The sequence below is a fragment of the Athene cunicularia genome (assembly GCF_003259725.1).
Source record: "Athene cunicularia isolate RWA chromosome Z unlocalized genomic scaffold, athCun1 chrZ_part3, whole genome shotgun sequence".
NCBI classification, from domain to species: domain Eukaryota; kingdom Metazoa; phylum Chordata; class Aves; order Strigiformes; family Strigidae; genus Athene; species Athene cunicularia.
In genome coordinates this window covers 13,367,386-13,380,678 of record NW_020799144.1, presented here as the reverse complement: position 1 = coordinate 13,380,678, position 13,293 = coordinate 13,367,386, and the positions used below count along the sequence as shown (strand labels likewise).

The 13,293-nt window shown below is 37.3% G+C and overlaps 1 protein-coding gene across 12 annotated transcripts in view; it reads left to right on the top strand.

The window, feature by feature from the left end:
- The window catches only part of MEF2C (myocyte enhancer factor 2C), a 141,770-nt gene extending 128,684 nt beyond the window's left edge, over positions 1-13,086 (top strand). For 8 of the 12 annotated variants that reach the window (XM_026866542.1, XM_026866544.1, XM_026866547.1 and 5 more), the window contains 3 exons: positions 106-235; positions 1,106-1,241; positions 8,287-13,086. In XM_026866542.1, the coding sequence (XP_026722343.1) occupies positions 106-235; positions 1,106-1,241; positions 8,287-8,608 (588 nt within the window). In that variant the 3' untranslated portion in view covers positions 8,609-13,086. The remainder of the gene's footprint in view (positions 1-105; positions 236-1,105; positions 1,242-8,286) is intronic. The other 4 variants (XM_026866552.1, XM_026866553.1, XM_026866551.1 and 1 more) reach the window with 1 other exon arrangement.
- Positions 13,087-13,293: the final 207 nt, after the last annotated feature.

The following is a 13,293-nucleotide window of genomic DNA, read 5'->3' as shown; positions in this document are numbered from 1 at the left end:
TTGTATCAGCCTGTATTTCTCAGTCACAGAACATACCCAGAAAGCTAATACACACAACTGACTTAAAACTAGTCAATAATATGTTTATTTTACTTACTTTAAAAGAATCAGAGGATAAATAACTCCCAGTCTGCTCAGTCATTGGCTACTCCAGTGGTTTCCGTAGCAACTCCTACTCTACCAGGGCAAGGGATGGGAGGATACCCATCAGCCATCTCAACAACATATGGTACTGGTAAGTATGGGTGCAAGATGTAAAGGGTGGGGGAGGGAGCAAGATGCTGACAAATGTCTATCTCAGTACCTAATCAGTTAGCTAATGTTCATTGGGAGAAACTGAAAAATTCATAGCTGATACGCTTTTGCATGGCATTTACTTATTCTGTATCTGCCGCTAACTTGAGATGTACCTATTTAAAAGTTAGCTGGTTTGTTCGAATGGAAAACTATTTTGACAGCTTTCTTTCACTGGCTTTAATAAAGAGTGTAATTTAAGAGACATTTCTTAATGCCACAGGTAATTTCATGTAGTTGAGTGCACCTGTAGTGGGAACAAACAGCTTCCCTGGCTTCAGACTGGAGTCCAGTAACTTTATGGGCTGTCACACGGTAACCTGGGAGAGACCAGAAATGAAGCCTCCAGAGACCCCTTCCAGTCCCCACCGCACGTTGCTGCTGTGCGGAGCACGCTGCCGTGCAGGTCCAGTGCTTTGAGAGAAGACGTGCATTGTTCAGGCACAAGCAGCCTGCTGGGTTCTGCAAGGAAGTCTGTAACCAAAATATTTTTTGTTTTCCAAGCCTTTGACTCTCTGTGAGAATGCATCTGTAGTAATGGTGGATATACAGGCTAAGAATGCTTTGGATCTTCCAGCTCCAGAAAAGCCCTCCTAAATTACGGAATAATTACTAGTGCATTATTTGCTCCCAAGTTAATGAGCTGAGGGAAGAGGAAGGTCTACTTTTTCTGCTGCAACTTAATGTGATTGATGTAATTAAAATTAAAAAGCTTATGAAGTGACATGTGAAAATTACGATGCTAGTTATTGTTTAATTGCTTCCTCTTTAATTCTCTTTTAATTATTGTCTTTTCTGTTTTCAAATCTAGAATATTCTCTGAGTAGTGCAGATATATCATCTCTCTCTGGGTTTAATACAGCCAGTGCTCTTCATCTTGGTTCTGTGACTGGCTGGCAACAGCAACACCTACATAACATGCCACCATCTGCCCTCAGTCAATTGGGGTAAGCAGTGTTTTCTTTATTTGATTGTTCTACAGTGACTCCAGTCTCCCCAGAATTCCCAAATCTGAAATCAGCACATATTTACTGTATGTAAGAGCTCCGTTTCCCAAAACTGGAACTACGTATTTCATTAAAAGTTTGCTGGGTAGCTAGAATGAAATATTCTGTGTCCGTGACATTTTCTCAGTAGTGTAGTATACTGTTGATGTTTTACTCTTTTATTTCTTTAGAGCATTTTATCTCACTACTACACAACAAACTAAACACTTACATTGTGCTGTTGCTGTATTTTGCCATTTATGCTTTTTATTTCCAGTTACTATAGCACAAACATTTACAGTAAACTTGAAAATTTTCTAAATATTTTTAATCAAGTAAGAGTGACATAATGATTTGACTTGAGATTAAGCCTTACACTTATATAATAATCACATACTCTCTTCTGCTCAGCTCTGACATTCAAGTTGCATTTCTTTGGAAATGTTTTCTACAAGCAAATAACATAATTAGGCCTAAAAACTGTAAGCCCACAAAACTCGCTGTGATTTGCCTGTGTTGAGGATAGGTATTCGTGCCCTCTAGTGGCTGATTTCAAGACATTTATTCAATATTGTTGAAGCACAGTGCTAAATCATTTCAGGATATTTAAAAGTGTGAAAATTCACACAGGGAAGTCACCTAATGCATTCTGGAAAAAGCAACCTGTTGGCTCATTGAAGTGAACTTTAAGAGTATGATTTTCAAAAATCCTGGTATCTGCAGTTTCTATTGAGTAAGACCATAGGCACTCACCAGCACACCACACATAGCCCAAGGTATGGCTAGACACGTTTGAATTTTAAAAGATTTCATTATAAAAATAGAAGCTGAAAACAGCTGGAGTGTATTTATGAGGAGAAATGTAATTCACATGCATTTGAAAAGTAAACTTTTTTTTTTTTCCCAGAAAGAGGTGTTACACATATGCGTTAAGTTTTTTTCAAGATGGTTGACATAATATGAAACTATTTAAAACTATAAATGTGGCTTAAACTTCAAAATTCTCCTTTTAATTTATCTGACCACTTTTTGTTACTTACTGTAATTTCTTTACCATGTACAGATGGTTTGGGTTTTTAAAGGACAGCTATACAAATGTTTCAGAGGAAACAAACATTTTTAAACCCCATTTCTATATAAAAAAAAGCATATATAGATACTACCTACATGAAAAATTACAAGTGAAATAGCTGTGCTAGAAAAAAATAGTCTTAATACCTTTCTCTTAATGCTTATTCTATTTTCTTTTTGAGTTTGCACTGTTTCTGGGGCAACATTCAACTGTACAGCTACATTCAACTGTACAGCAACATTCAACTGTAACTGTACAGCTAAAGACATAAAGTCTCAAATAAATTGAAAACTCTCATGTTAGATATCAATGTATAACCTTACAATAAGCTGATTGTTTTCAGTGGTGTACCAAAGAATGTAATAAGGCTATTTGGTTAACCAAAAAAGTATAAATTAAATCCTAAACTAACTACATGCCTTTTCAGATATGTCACACATCGTCATCTGTTTCTAATTCGTATCACAGAATGTCAAAGTGTAATGGCTGTGGCTGGTGGAATTCATTCTGAGTTGCTACTTTTATTATTATTCTTTCAGTGATTTGTAAATGAACTCAGCTACGAAAGCTTCTTCACTGACAGTTCTGGAGAAGTCTTCTATCTCTGCAGAAAATCATTAGCACTTCTTTATTTTATTTTAGTCACTGAGTCCCACACATAAAAGCACCTGTGCTAACTTTCGGATTATTTGAAAAGCTTGAAATCATACAGAACATATTCAGTCCATGTCAACCTGGGGTAGAATTTACAGGGAGGATAAAACAACCACACAAAATTATAGTCATCCCTATGTCTTTGAGAAAATGCATCTAGAAAGGGTTTGACAACCCAGATCCCTGTGCTGAGTACTGGAAAGGTTTGGCAACTGTGAGATGTTTGTTGGTAACAGTAGGCTGTAAAGACAGAGTTACTGGAAGAGGCATCCTAGTTCTCCAGCAGGTTTTGTTTTTCAACGAAGCCTGAAGGTGAAAACCAGCTCTGCTTCCTCAGTGCGTGGCAGAAGAATGTGGTTAGTAATAGAACAGGATATGGCTACATGTATTAACTTGCTCCAGAGAAGCCCCCAACAATTCCAGCAGCACTGTCAAAAGCATCTTTAAGATAATTGGAGAAGAACTCTGCAACCTAACTCTTAACTCTTCATGTTGCCTCTGCAATTAGTGACCATAGTAGTGCCAGTGGGCTTGGGGACAAATAATCTGAAGACATGGGAGCAGTTCACTTTTCCCTGTCTGAGCAGCTCTTGGCCTTTTGCTGAGCCTGGTGAATAGAATAACGACGTAGAGCCTGTTTTGACATGACTGGGACATTAAAACAAGTCAGACTTTTCAACTTTCTAGGTTAAAAAGCAAAATAGTATTTTCACAGTCTACATCTGGAAAAAATACCCACAAATTCTACTGAAAATCAATCCCTTCCAAAACTCTGAGATTTTGTCTGAATGTTGCTGCAGTGTCTCATACAGAGAGGGTTACTGGTTATTTAACATGGACCAAAGAGTCTACCACAAGTTAACTGCCACTAACCAGAAGGGAGTTGATTCCAAACTCTGAAATAAATCATCTAAATTTTTTAGGTATGAGTACATTATATGGAAAAATGTTCTCTTTCATCCATATTTCCCAGTCTAAGAGATAATATTTTCTTCCTTAAGTATCATCTATGGTGAAATTTTGGCTTTCCTAAAATTTAAGTGCAAACAGAAGCAGTATTTTGTCTGAAGGATCTTCAATATAGATAATTGTTCACATAAAAGAAGTCTCTCCAAACTTCTACCCACCTGAACAAAAAAATTGTCCAAATTTATGCAGACTGTTCACTTGTTCTGTGACTCTTACATAGCAAGCTTATTATTTAGCAACAATAAATATTGATAGGTATTAGCCGTAGGCAGCTATGGGCAAATATTCTCCATTGAGCATTTTTACTGAAAAATACAGATGCAGTGACATCATGTTTTGTGACTTTGTATCAGTTCTGCCAACTTCCTTGTTTTCAATAAAAGCCTTATATATTTAGGATTGGGCCTTTTTTCTTATGCCACCATTGTGAATAAGATGCTCCAGTGATTCAGTTTCATATTATTCTTTGCTGAGAAATTTCTTTTTAAAGTGTAGACTTTAACGTGGGAGAGCTAATCAAAATATCTTGACGCAGAAATTCTTATTCTGCTTTTACATTGATCAAAAAATATGAAAAAAAGACAACTTTGCCTTTAACTGAAAGGAAAACAGAGGGGAGGGAGGAAGGTTTTATTGCTAGCAAGTCAAAAATATCCTCTGTTCTCCTAGTTGCAGACTAAGATATAACTAAAGTTACATGACTAAATTTTGCAGTGAATTTTCAGTGGTTCGTTATATATATATATTTATGGGGGAAAAATTATATGAAGTGAGGAAGTAAACTAATTTAGAGAAGCAAGTATGGGCATAAAAGAAAAGGTATGTGAGGCTCTTTCTTCCTTCAACAGACCACTTTCTCCCTCTGTAAAAACCTCTCTGGTGCATGTTTATGTCCTCACTCATCCCCTACTCAGACCTGCACTTCTGCCTGTGCATGCTGAGCTTCGTACCAGTTGGAGGCTGGAATAGATGGAGACACACACAGAACTGATCTCACTGGCATCAGCAAGGACCAAACCCACTTGCAAGCTCGTTGCATGCCGACTTGCTTCCCACCTCTTACACAGCAGAGCAGTGTGGTTGTTCAGTGTTGAACCCAGACAGGAACCAGCATTTCTCCCATGCGGCTGTTGTGCTCTAAATAAACATCACATTTTCACTATACTGGTCTCAATAGGAACTGCTGTATAAAATTAAAACATTAATTTCCTTCATTTTCCCCATGAAATGAAATGTTTTCATACAATATAGGGAAAAAGGCGGTTACGTCAACATGAGTGGACTGCATGTCAGTTATTGAGTGCTTATAATTACACACAGTCCTTTGAAGTCATTTGCTTTATTTTCTCTGTGGATTTTCCATATTCAAAACATGTCTTCCAGTGAACTTAGTGTAAGTTTCAAATGATGAAAGTAGGGCATGCCTGGACCAAAATTACATAATTACATGAAGAAAAAGTGTAAAATATACAATGATAGATATAGATACAAACAGCTGTTTCTACAGTCACACACATGTGTGCATGAAAATAAATAATTTTGTAGCAGACAGAATTCTTATTTTTTATAATACAGCTTCTATTCTAAATAGAGATCAATCCTCTGTTTATAATATGGGTCTAAAGACTGCACCTATGTACCATTTCACCATTCACATCTGTGTGTAACAGTAGGTTTCCCTTGTAATTGGCCATTTTAGCTTACATGAGATTCTCATAAAAATGTTTCCAAAAATTTTAATGACCTAATGTAAATTTTAGTCACCAAAATCAGCTATTAAAATTCAGAAATAGGTTAGCAGAAGAACACTATATGTAAAAAGAAAAAAAAATGTTGAATGATGACTCACGATAACTGCTTTCATTTATTTATAGTTTTAAACCTCAAAAAATTTAGTCCTGAGCTGGCAAAATTGCTTCTTAACCTTTTTTCAATTTACAGAAAATTGTTCAAAATATAGATCAACTGTTTTTTAAACTGCCACAAATTCGTATGCCAAGTATTTACATAACCCCGCTGATGATTCACAAGGAATCCAAAGACAAGTCTATAGAGATGCACTTTTGAAACACTGTTAAAAAAGCAACATTGCAGTATAGCAATACCAGCTCTTTTTCACTGAAAATGCAGCTTATCCCTCTAGATATTTTCCTTTCTGGGCTATCACACAATAGAATTCAAGTATGTTCCATGTGAACGAATTGGACTGAATATGGTTGGTTTTAACTAACACAGGTTTTTTAGCTGTCCTCATCTTTGCAATGTGACATGTCATCTGCTCAGATCAAACACTTCTAAATCAAATCCCCAGGCTCCACCATCTTTTATTATGGGACTTTCAGGTTGAGCTGTAAGCTGTAAGCTTGGCATCTAAAATCATATGTAATTTTATTGCACATGATAAACTGACAGCCTGTTTTCCCAGGTGAAGTCCTAGCGCCTCCTAAGCAACAGAAAAATAAAGTCACTGGAAATGAAAAGCAAAACAAAACAAAACAAAACAGAATGTATTTTTTATTCTTATTAGATTCTTTTCAACAAGGTTTCAGGAAAAGAGTGGAATATTTCACAAAGTTGGAATGACAGAATCTCTTGGAGTTTCTTGTATGTGTTAATTTAATAGTGACAAAAGCACAGAAAATTATCCCTTTGCCAAAAAAAAAAAAAAGCTACATTTGCTGCTGTGAGGGTTGTTACTCATGAACTGTGGCTTATGAAAGGGATCGCTGCAAATTTGGCACATTCATCTGTATAGGAATGAAGTGTAGATAAAAGCAGTTGGAGGTAGAATTCCCTGTTTCCGCTGCTTTCTAACAAGACCCACCCGTTATTAAAGACTGCAATAATTCCTGATGAAAGCAGCTGATACCGTCCAATATTGAAGCTATATTAAAAAAAAAAAAAAAAAAAAAAAGTTCCATTTTAAATCTGTCAAAATCAAAAACAACCTTCTGTCTTTCATCAAAGTTGTAGTAAATGTTGCTGCAGTAAAGCTCAATTCCCAATTGATGAGATATCAGGAAAAGTGGAATATTTCAAGAAATGAAAAGACCACATCGAAACTTAATTGTTTCTTCTACGTTTTTAAAAATTACTTCCAAATCCCAATATTTCTTCTGCTTGAAGTAAAAATGCCTTCACATCACTCAGGGTTTAAAATCTTGTGAGGCCAAGTGGTGGCTGCCCCCACTGCCTTCAGTCTCTCCTTGTATAAATAAATACGAGTAGAAAGCTTGAAATTGTGTTTCTGGGGTTAAACACCATCTTCAGGCTAGCAAATGGTCCCTGAAGTGGATCGTAGTGGGAACTGCATGTTGAGAACTCTTATTTTAATAACGACGGGTTATAAAATCTCAGGTTTTGCCAGGAGGTGGTGCTTTTGTACAAAACATCCTGCAGATGCTAGTGATCTCATTTCTCCCGTAGAGATAAAACGCATTCTCAGTATTCACTCTCCTCCCTGCTTGTTTCAGCTTTCCTCTGCCACTGCCTGCCCACAAAAACGCAGGGAAAGAAAGTGAACTTAGAATATATATAGCTTGCCTTTGACAGAGTTTTAGCGTAGCAGTTTCTCTTGATGCTAGGAGCATCGTCTGAGCTGGGCTCTCCTACAGGCAAACAGTACAGTCCTCTGACATCTTCCACTACTCTTCAGCTTCTCTTTGGTAGTTTATTCAAAAGCATTCTGAACTGAGCTATAAAGTTACAGATTTAAGGCATAAAATCATATCTAAATCCTCGCCTGCCTGTGCTGTTTTATTAATGTCAATCCTAGGACCAGTAGTTTCAATGCTGTTCTGAAAAGTATAAAATGTACCTGGCCCTAAGCTTTGTTTCTGTTTTGCACCTGAAGTCGCATGTCAGAATGAACAGCGATAAAAATAGTTGAGTGCCTTGAAACTAATTGGATTAATCCCAGCAGAAAGTCCGTACCTCCCCTGTCTCAGCCGGTGCATACACACACACAAGCATTAGTTATAAAGAAACCTGCCGGTGGTTCCAACAGTGCAAAGGCTCGCCTTCCAAAATTTGTTGTGACACTTGAGTCAAAAAAAGGAGAAAGAGGGAGAGAGAGAGATTGAAAGCGAGACCTCCTTTCAAACCCAGGGCATGTCCCGCCCAAGCCAACCACGTTTGTTGTGATGCTTTCATCTCTGAATTTGTGAATCCTGCCCTGACAGCAGTCCTTGTGCTCCATGCATGCGCTGGTCCTGCGCGAGCCTTTACACTGGTGTTTTGTGTGAGTGTTTGTGCATATCTGGGGGCTCCATGCCTCCTCCGTCTGTAACTGGGTTTCCTTTCCTCCTACAGAGCTTGCACTAGCACTCATTTATCTCAGAGTACAAATCTCTCCCTGCCTTCTACTCAAAGCCTCAACATCAAGTCAGAACCTGTTTCTCCTCCTAGAGACCGTACCACCACACCCTCGAGATACCCACAGCACACGCGCCATGAGGCGGGGAGATCTCCTGTTGACAGTTTGAGCAGCTGTAGCAGTTCCTACGATGGAAGTGACCGAGAAGACCACCGGAACGAATTCCACTCCCCCATTGGACTCACCAGACCTTCGCCGGACGAAAGGGAAAGCCCCTCTGTCAAGCGCATGCGGCTCTCTGAAGGATGGGCGACATGATAACATTATTACCTATTAGGGTTTTTTTTTTTTTTTCTTGCAGTGTGTGTGTGCTATACCTTAATGGGGGAGGGGGGGTCGATATGCATTATATGTGCCGTGTGTGGAAAAAAAAAAAAAAAAAAAGTCAGGTACTCTGTTTTGTAAAAGTACTTTTAAATTGCCTCAGTGATACAGTATAAGGATAAACAGAAATGCTGAGATAAGCTTAGCACTTGAGTTGTACAACAGAACACTTGTACAAAATAGATTTTAAGGCTAACTTCTTTTCACTGTTGTGCTCCCTTGCAAAATGTATGTTACAATAGATAGTGTCATGTTGCAGGTTCAACGTTATTTACATGTAAATAGACAAAAGGAAAACATTTGCCAGAAGCGGCAGATCTTTACTGAGAGAGAAAGCAGCTGTTATGCAACATATAGAAAAATGTACAGATGTTTTGACAGACCCAGCGGTTGGGTGGCCATGAATCGATGCTAGAAAGAGACTGGGTCACCTACCATCCCGAAAATGCTCACAAACATGCAGGCGTATCATCAAGAGTATGGCACTCAGTTAAAAAGGAACATCACATTTAAAGAGGACCATACTAGTAAAATTGTTGAGTTCGAGGGCTGACATATTTAATTTTAAAAATTCTGGGTCTGCATCACTTATTAAATTAAAAAAAAAAATATAAAAATATGTACATTACATTTTGCTTATTTTCATATTAAAAAGTAAGACAGAGTTTGCAAAGCATTTGTGGCTTTTGTAGTTTCCTTAAGCCAAAATGTGTTCTTTTTTCCTTGATAGCTTCGCTAATCTTTTAAACAGTCCTGATGAAACAAACAAAAAAGGACTTTTTGTATAGAAAGCACTACCCTAAGCCATGAAGAACTCCATGCTTTGCTAACCAACATAACTGTTTTCTCTTTGCAGAAGTTTTGTTTTTGAAATGTGTATTTCTAATTATATAAAATATTAAGAATCTTTTAAAAAAATCTGTGAAATTAACATGCTTGTGTATAGCTTTCTAATATATATAATAATTATGGTAATAGCAAAAGTTTTTGTTATCTTAATAGTGGGGAATTATATTTGTGCAGTTGCACATTTAACTATTTTCTTTCAGTTTTCTTTTACTGGGTATACGTTTTACAGATCAAAGTCAGCTCTTGAAAGACTGGTCTGTAAAAAGATAGAATTTACCCATGGTGTAACAACTTAAATCATTTTAATACAGCATTTTACAATCAGTTGGGTGAACTGCGAACCATTGTATATACTGATTAGTTCTTTCATGCTGTTTTGTGCATTGTAACAAGATAAGGGCCCTTCTATTACTCATGTCCTGCGTATCTTGTAGTTTTTCCATGGGTTAAGTGACAAAGTGGCATAACTTGGCCCTTTCTCATTAATGAAGCTGGTATTCTGCCTGTCAGAATTGGATGTACAGCTCTAACGGCTGTCAGTTACGTGAGTGCAGGTGAATATTTGCGGAAGCAGTAGGGAGAGTTAAAGGGAGGGATTGGCACAAACATGCCTGTTGTAAAGATTACTCCCTTCTCTCGCAGATTTAAAACTCTTAGAGAGATCATCCATTAAAGGACTGTTCAGAAGTCGACTGATCTTACGCAGCCAATATTGGCCATCAGGTCCCTGGTTCCCACGGACCTCTGCGGTTACGACATCTCACAGCGGGCACGTTGTTGAACAACGCTCCCTGTGTATTTGCAGCCAAGCAGGATTTGCTTCAGCATATGGCATCCACATTTTTCTCCTGCCTCGGACTGTTCCTTTGACTAAAATAGCTTGACGAGAGGGAATGTATCACTTCTTTAAGTAAGTCCCTCTTGTTTATTAGAAGAAAGCGGTATACTCAAGTGTTTCAGTTTAATCTTTCTGTTGGAAGGAAAAAGTGTTCAAACAAAATGTTAGTGCCATAGTAAAACTGTAATATTCTCCTTTTTCCAAGAGTCCTTCCAACTCTCACCTACATTGACACAATGATGAAGGATATAGCTGCAACAGCTAAATATCAACACAGAATATTTTGTTAAGGGAAATCCACACTCTGTTTCCCACCTCCACACGCAGTTGCTGTGCACTGCGCAATGATAGAGCGTACCTCTCTGTAATAGAGAATGATGATGAGACTACAGTGTGCATTAGGACATACGCTTTTCACTTATCATGACTTTATAGAAGCCTGCCTTACAGGCACTCTCAGCTGTGCAGGGGCTAGTGCATAATCTGGAAACTCTTTAAGCAGAATACTGTGCTACTGATGCATCCATCTTCTCTCGTGTAGCAATCCGCAGGGTAAAGAAAAAGATACGCATGTTTTAAAAAAAAAAAAAAACACCAAAAAAACACAAAAAAGCAAACAAAACCAAACAAAAAAAAAGGTAAAATGGGGCCCATAATTAATTTTAAAACACACAAAAAAAAACCCACCTGTTTTTGAAACCACTTTCTTCACCTTCAGATGAACCTATACTCATATTCTCTTCTGAGAATTTTAAACTTTGGTGTGTCAAAAATATGCAAATATATCACAAATGTACCTTGTCATTTCAAAAAAAAAAAAAAAAAAAAAACAACTTTATCAGTATTGTAGTAGAAACTTGTCAGTGGGGAAGGGGATTTGGTCTATTGATATATGAAGAATAGCCATATTAATAGTTTACCTTGCGATTTGCCTCAGCAACGCATGAAAATGGAAAGATATCGTATTTAACGAAGATGCAGTGTAATATATTACTGCAAGTAAATAAGCAGAAAGTAGCGTGAAAAGTATTGCCTGGGCAATTTATATTAACTCTGACAGTGATTTTTTTTGTATAAACACAAGTAGAACAGAATCACGTGAAAATAAATGCCAGTCACCCCTCTTGTTCCTGCTGCAGAGGGCAACTAACTTATACTGGCAAAATTGTGGGGGATAATGCATATTTGCAAACTGATCTAATGATAAGAAGCACAACTTTGATTGTGAAGTCACTTTCTGTAAACTATAACTGTCTACCTTTCTTGTTCCTTTATCTGTACCTTACCATTTATTGTATTTGCAAAGCTAATTTGGGTTTATTGTGTGATTCCTTTGTATTTAAGGAGTTTGGGGCAGAGCCCTGAAAGAGTATTAACATTTACTTTACCTTAACCCATGCTATATAATGTTTTAGGCAACATTCTTAATTGTAAGTTGAAACACCTGAAGTGGCATTCTAGACATCTGCAAGTATTGTTATAGCTAAGCTAACCTCTATTAAAAGGTGTTGTCAGTTAGTGTTTAATTGCTGGTGACAATTATATGATATACCCTATCTGCACAACCTGTATATTGTATGCATTGAGCCATTCGCAGTAAAGCTTTTGTCATTTCAGTGTTTTTCAAAAGTTGTGTTTTATAACAAAATGGCTTATATTTTTCCCAGAAGAGGAATTTAGCAGTTTTTAATGAATAATATAAAAATATCTGTTGTCCTCAGATCTTTTTCAGGTAAAGCTAGCGTAAGAATAAAAGAACTCATAGACTGTTTTCAAGGATGTCAACCCTTTTGTATTGTATGTGTTATCCTATATACCCTCTTTTATCTATAGTCCTAACAGAGCTGTTTTGTTTTCCTTCTTCCTTCGCCTTGAAGGTAAATGCTTTGTAATTTTTTAAAAGCCACTTGAAACCTCAATAAAGGCTGTTGCCTAAACATGGCATACTTCATCTGTTCCTGTTTGTGCCATCTGCTGTGATGTCGTCAGTTATATGGCATTAATTTCCTGCCACTACAGGTCTCTTGAAGGACTGATGGAACATTGGTATCTGTTAGAATGCTTCAGACTGTAGATGTAATAAAAGGCTTTTGTTAATATATTTTAACCAAAGATGTGGAGCAATCCAAGCTTTGAGCCACAGACCTTCTGCATCAAAAGTATCCGTTTGATTATTTTCATAATCAGGTGTTGCATTTCTACCTTCCCTTCTCATACCTCAGACTGATCCGTACCTCAGTTTGATTCAAAAAAGGTCAGTTAAGTAACTCATTTAAAAAAAAAAAAATTAAAAAAAAAATGCAGTACCAGAGTCTTTTGTGGAGTAACTAATATCAGACCTGGGTTACCGCAGGCATTACACTTGGATTGCTTCAGATGGTTTGTTGTATCCTTTTTTTCTTTTTTTCTTCTCTTTCATGGGGATTTGCTTCCATAAAACAATGGTGATAACAAAAAAAAAAAAAAATAGCTTGTAAATGGGAGCATACAAGCATTTGCAACAAATATTAAAGTAGAGGCTCACAGCGGCATAAGCTGGACTTTGTCGCCACTAGATGACAAGATGTTATAACTAAGTTAAACCACATCTGTGTATCTCAAGGGACTTAATTCAGCTGTCTGTAGTGAACAAAAATGGGAAAATTTCAAAAGATTCTCCTGCTGGAAATAAGGTATAATTTGTATTTTGCAGACAAATCAGTAAAGTTACTGGCTTTCTTAGTGATACGGTGTCTGTGGTGCATTTTTTTATTAAGTAATGTTCCATTTTCACTGTTTTGCACTGTAACACACGAAAGAATCAGCACTTTAACAACCGGCAGCTGCCTCCAGGTCCCTCTGCCTGTCACTTGTGCTTGCTTAGAAAGTTAAGCACCTTTTTACGGTGCCCTGAGCACCTGGGTGCCTCACAAACATTAATGCCCCACCACAC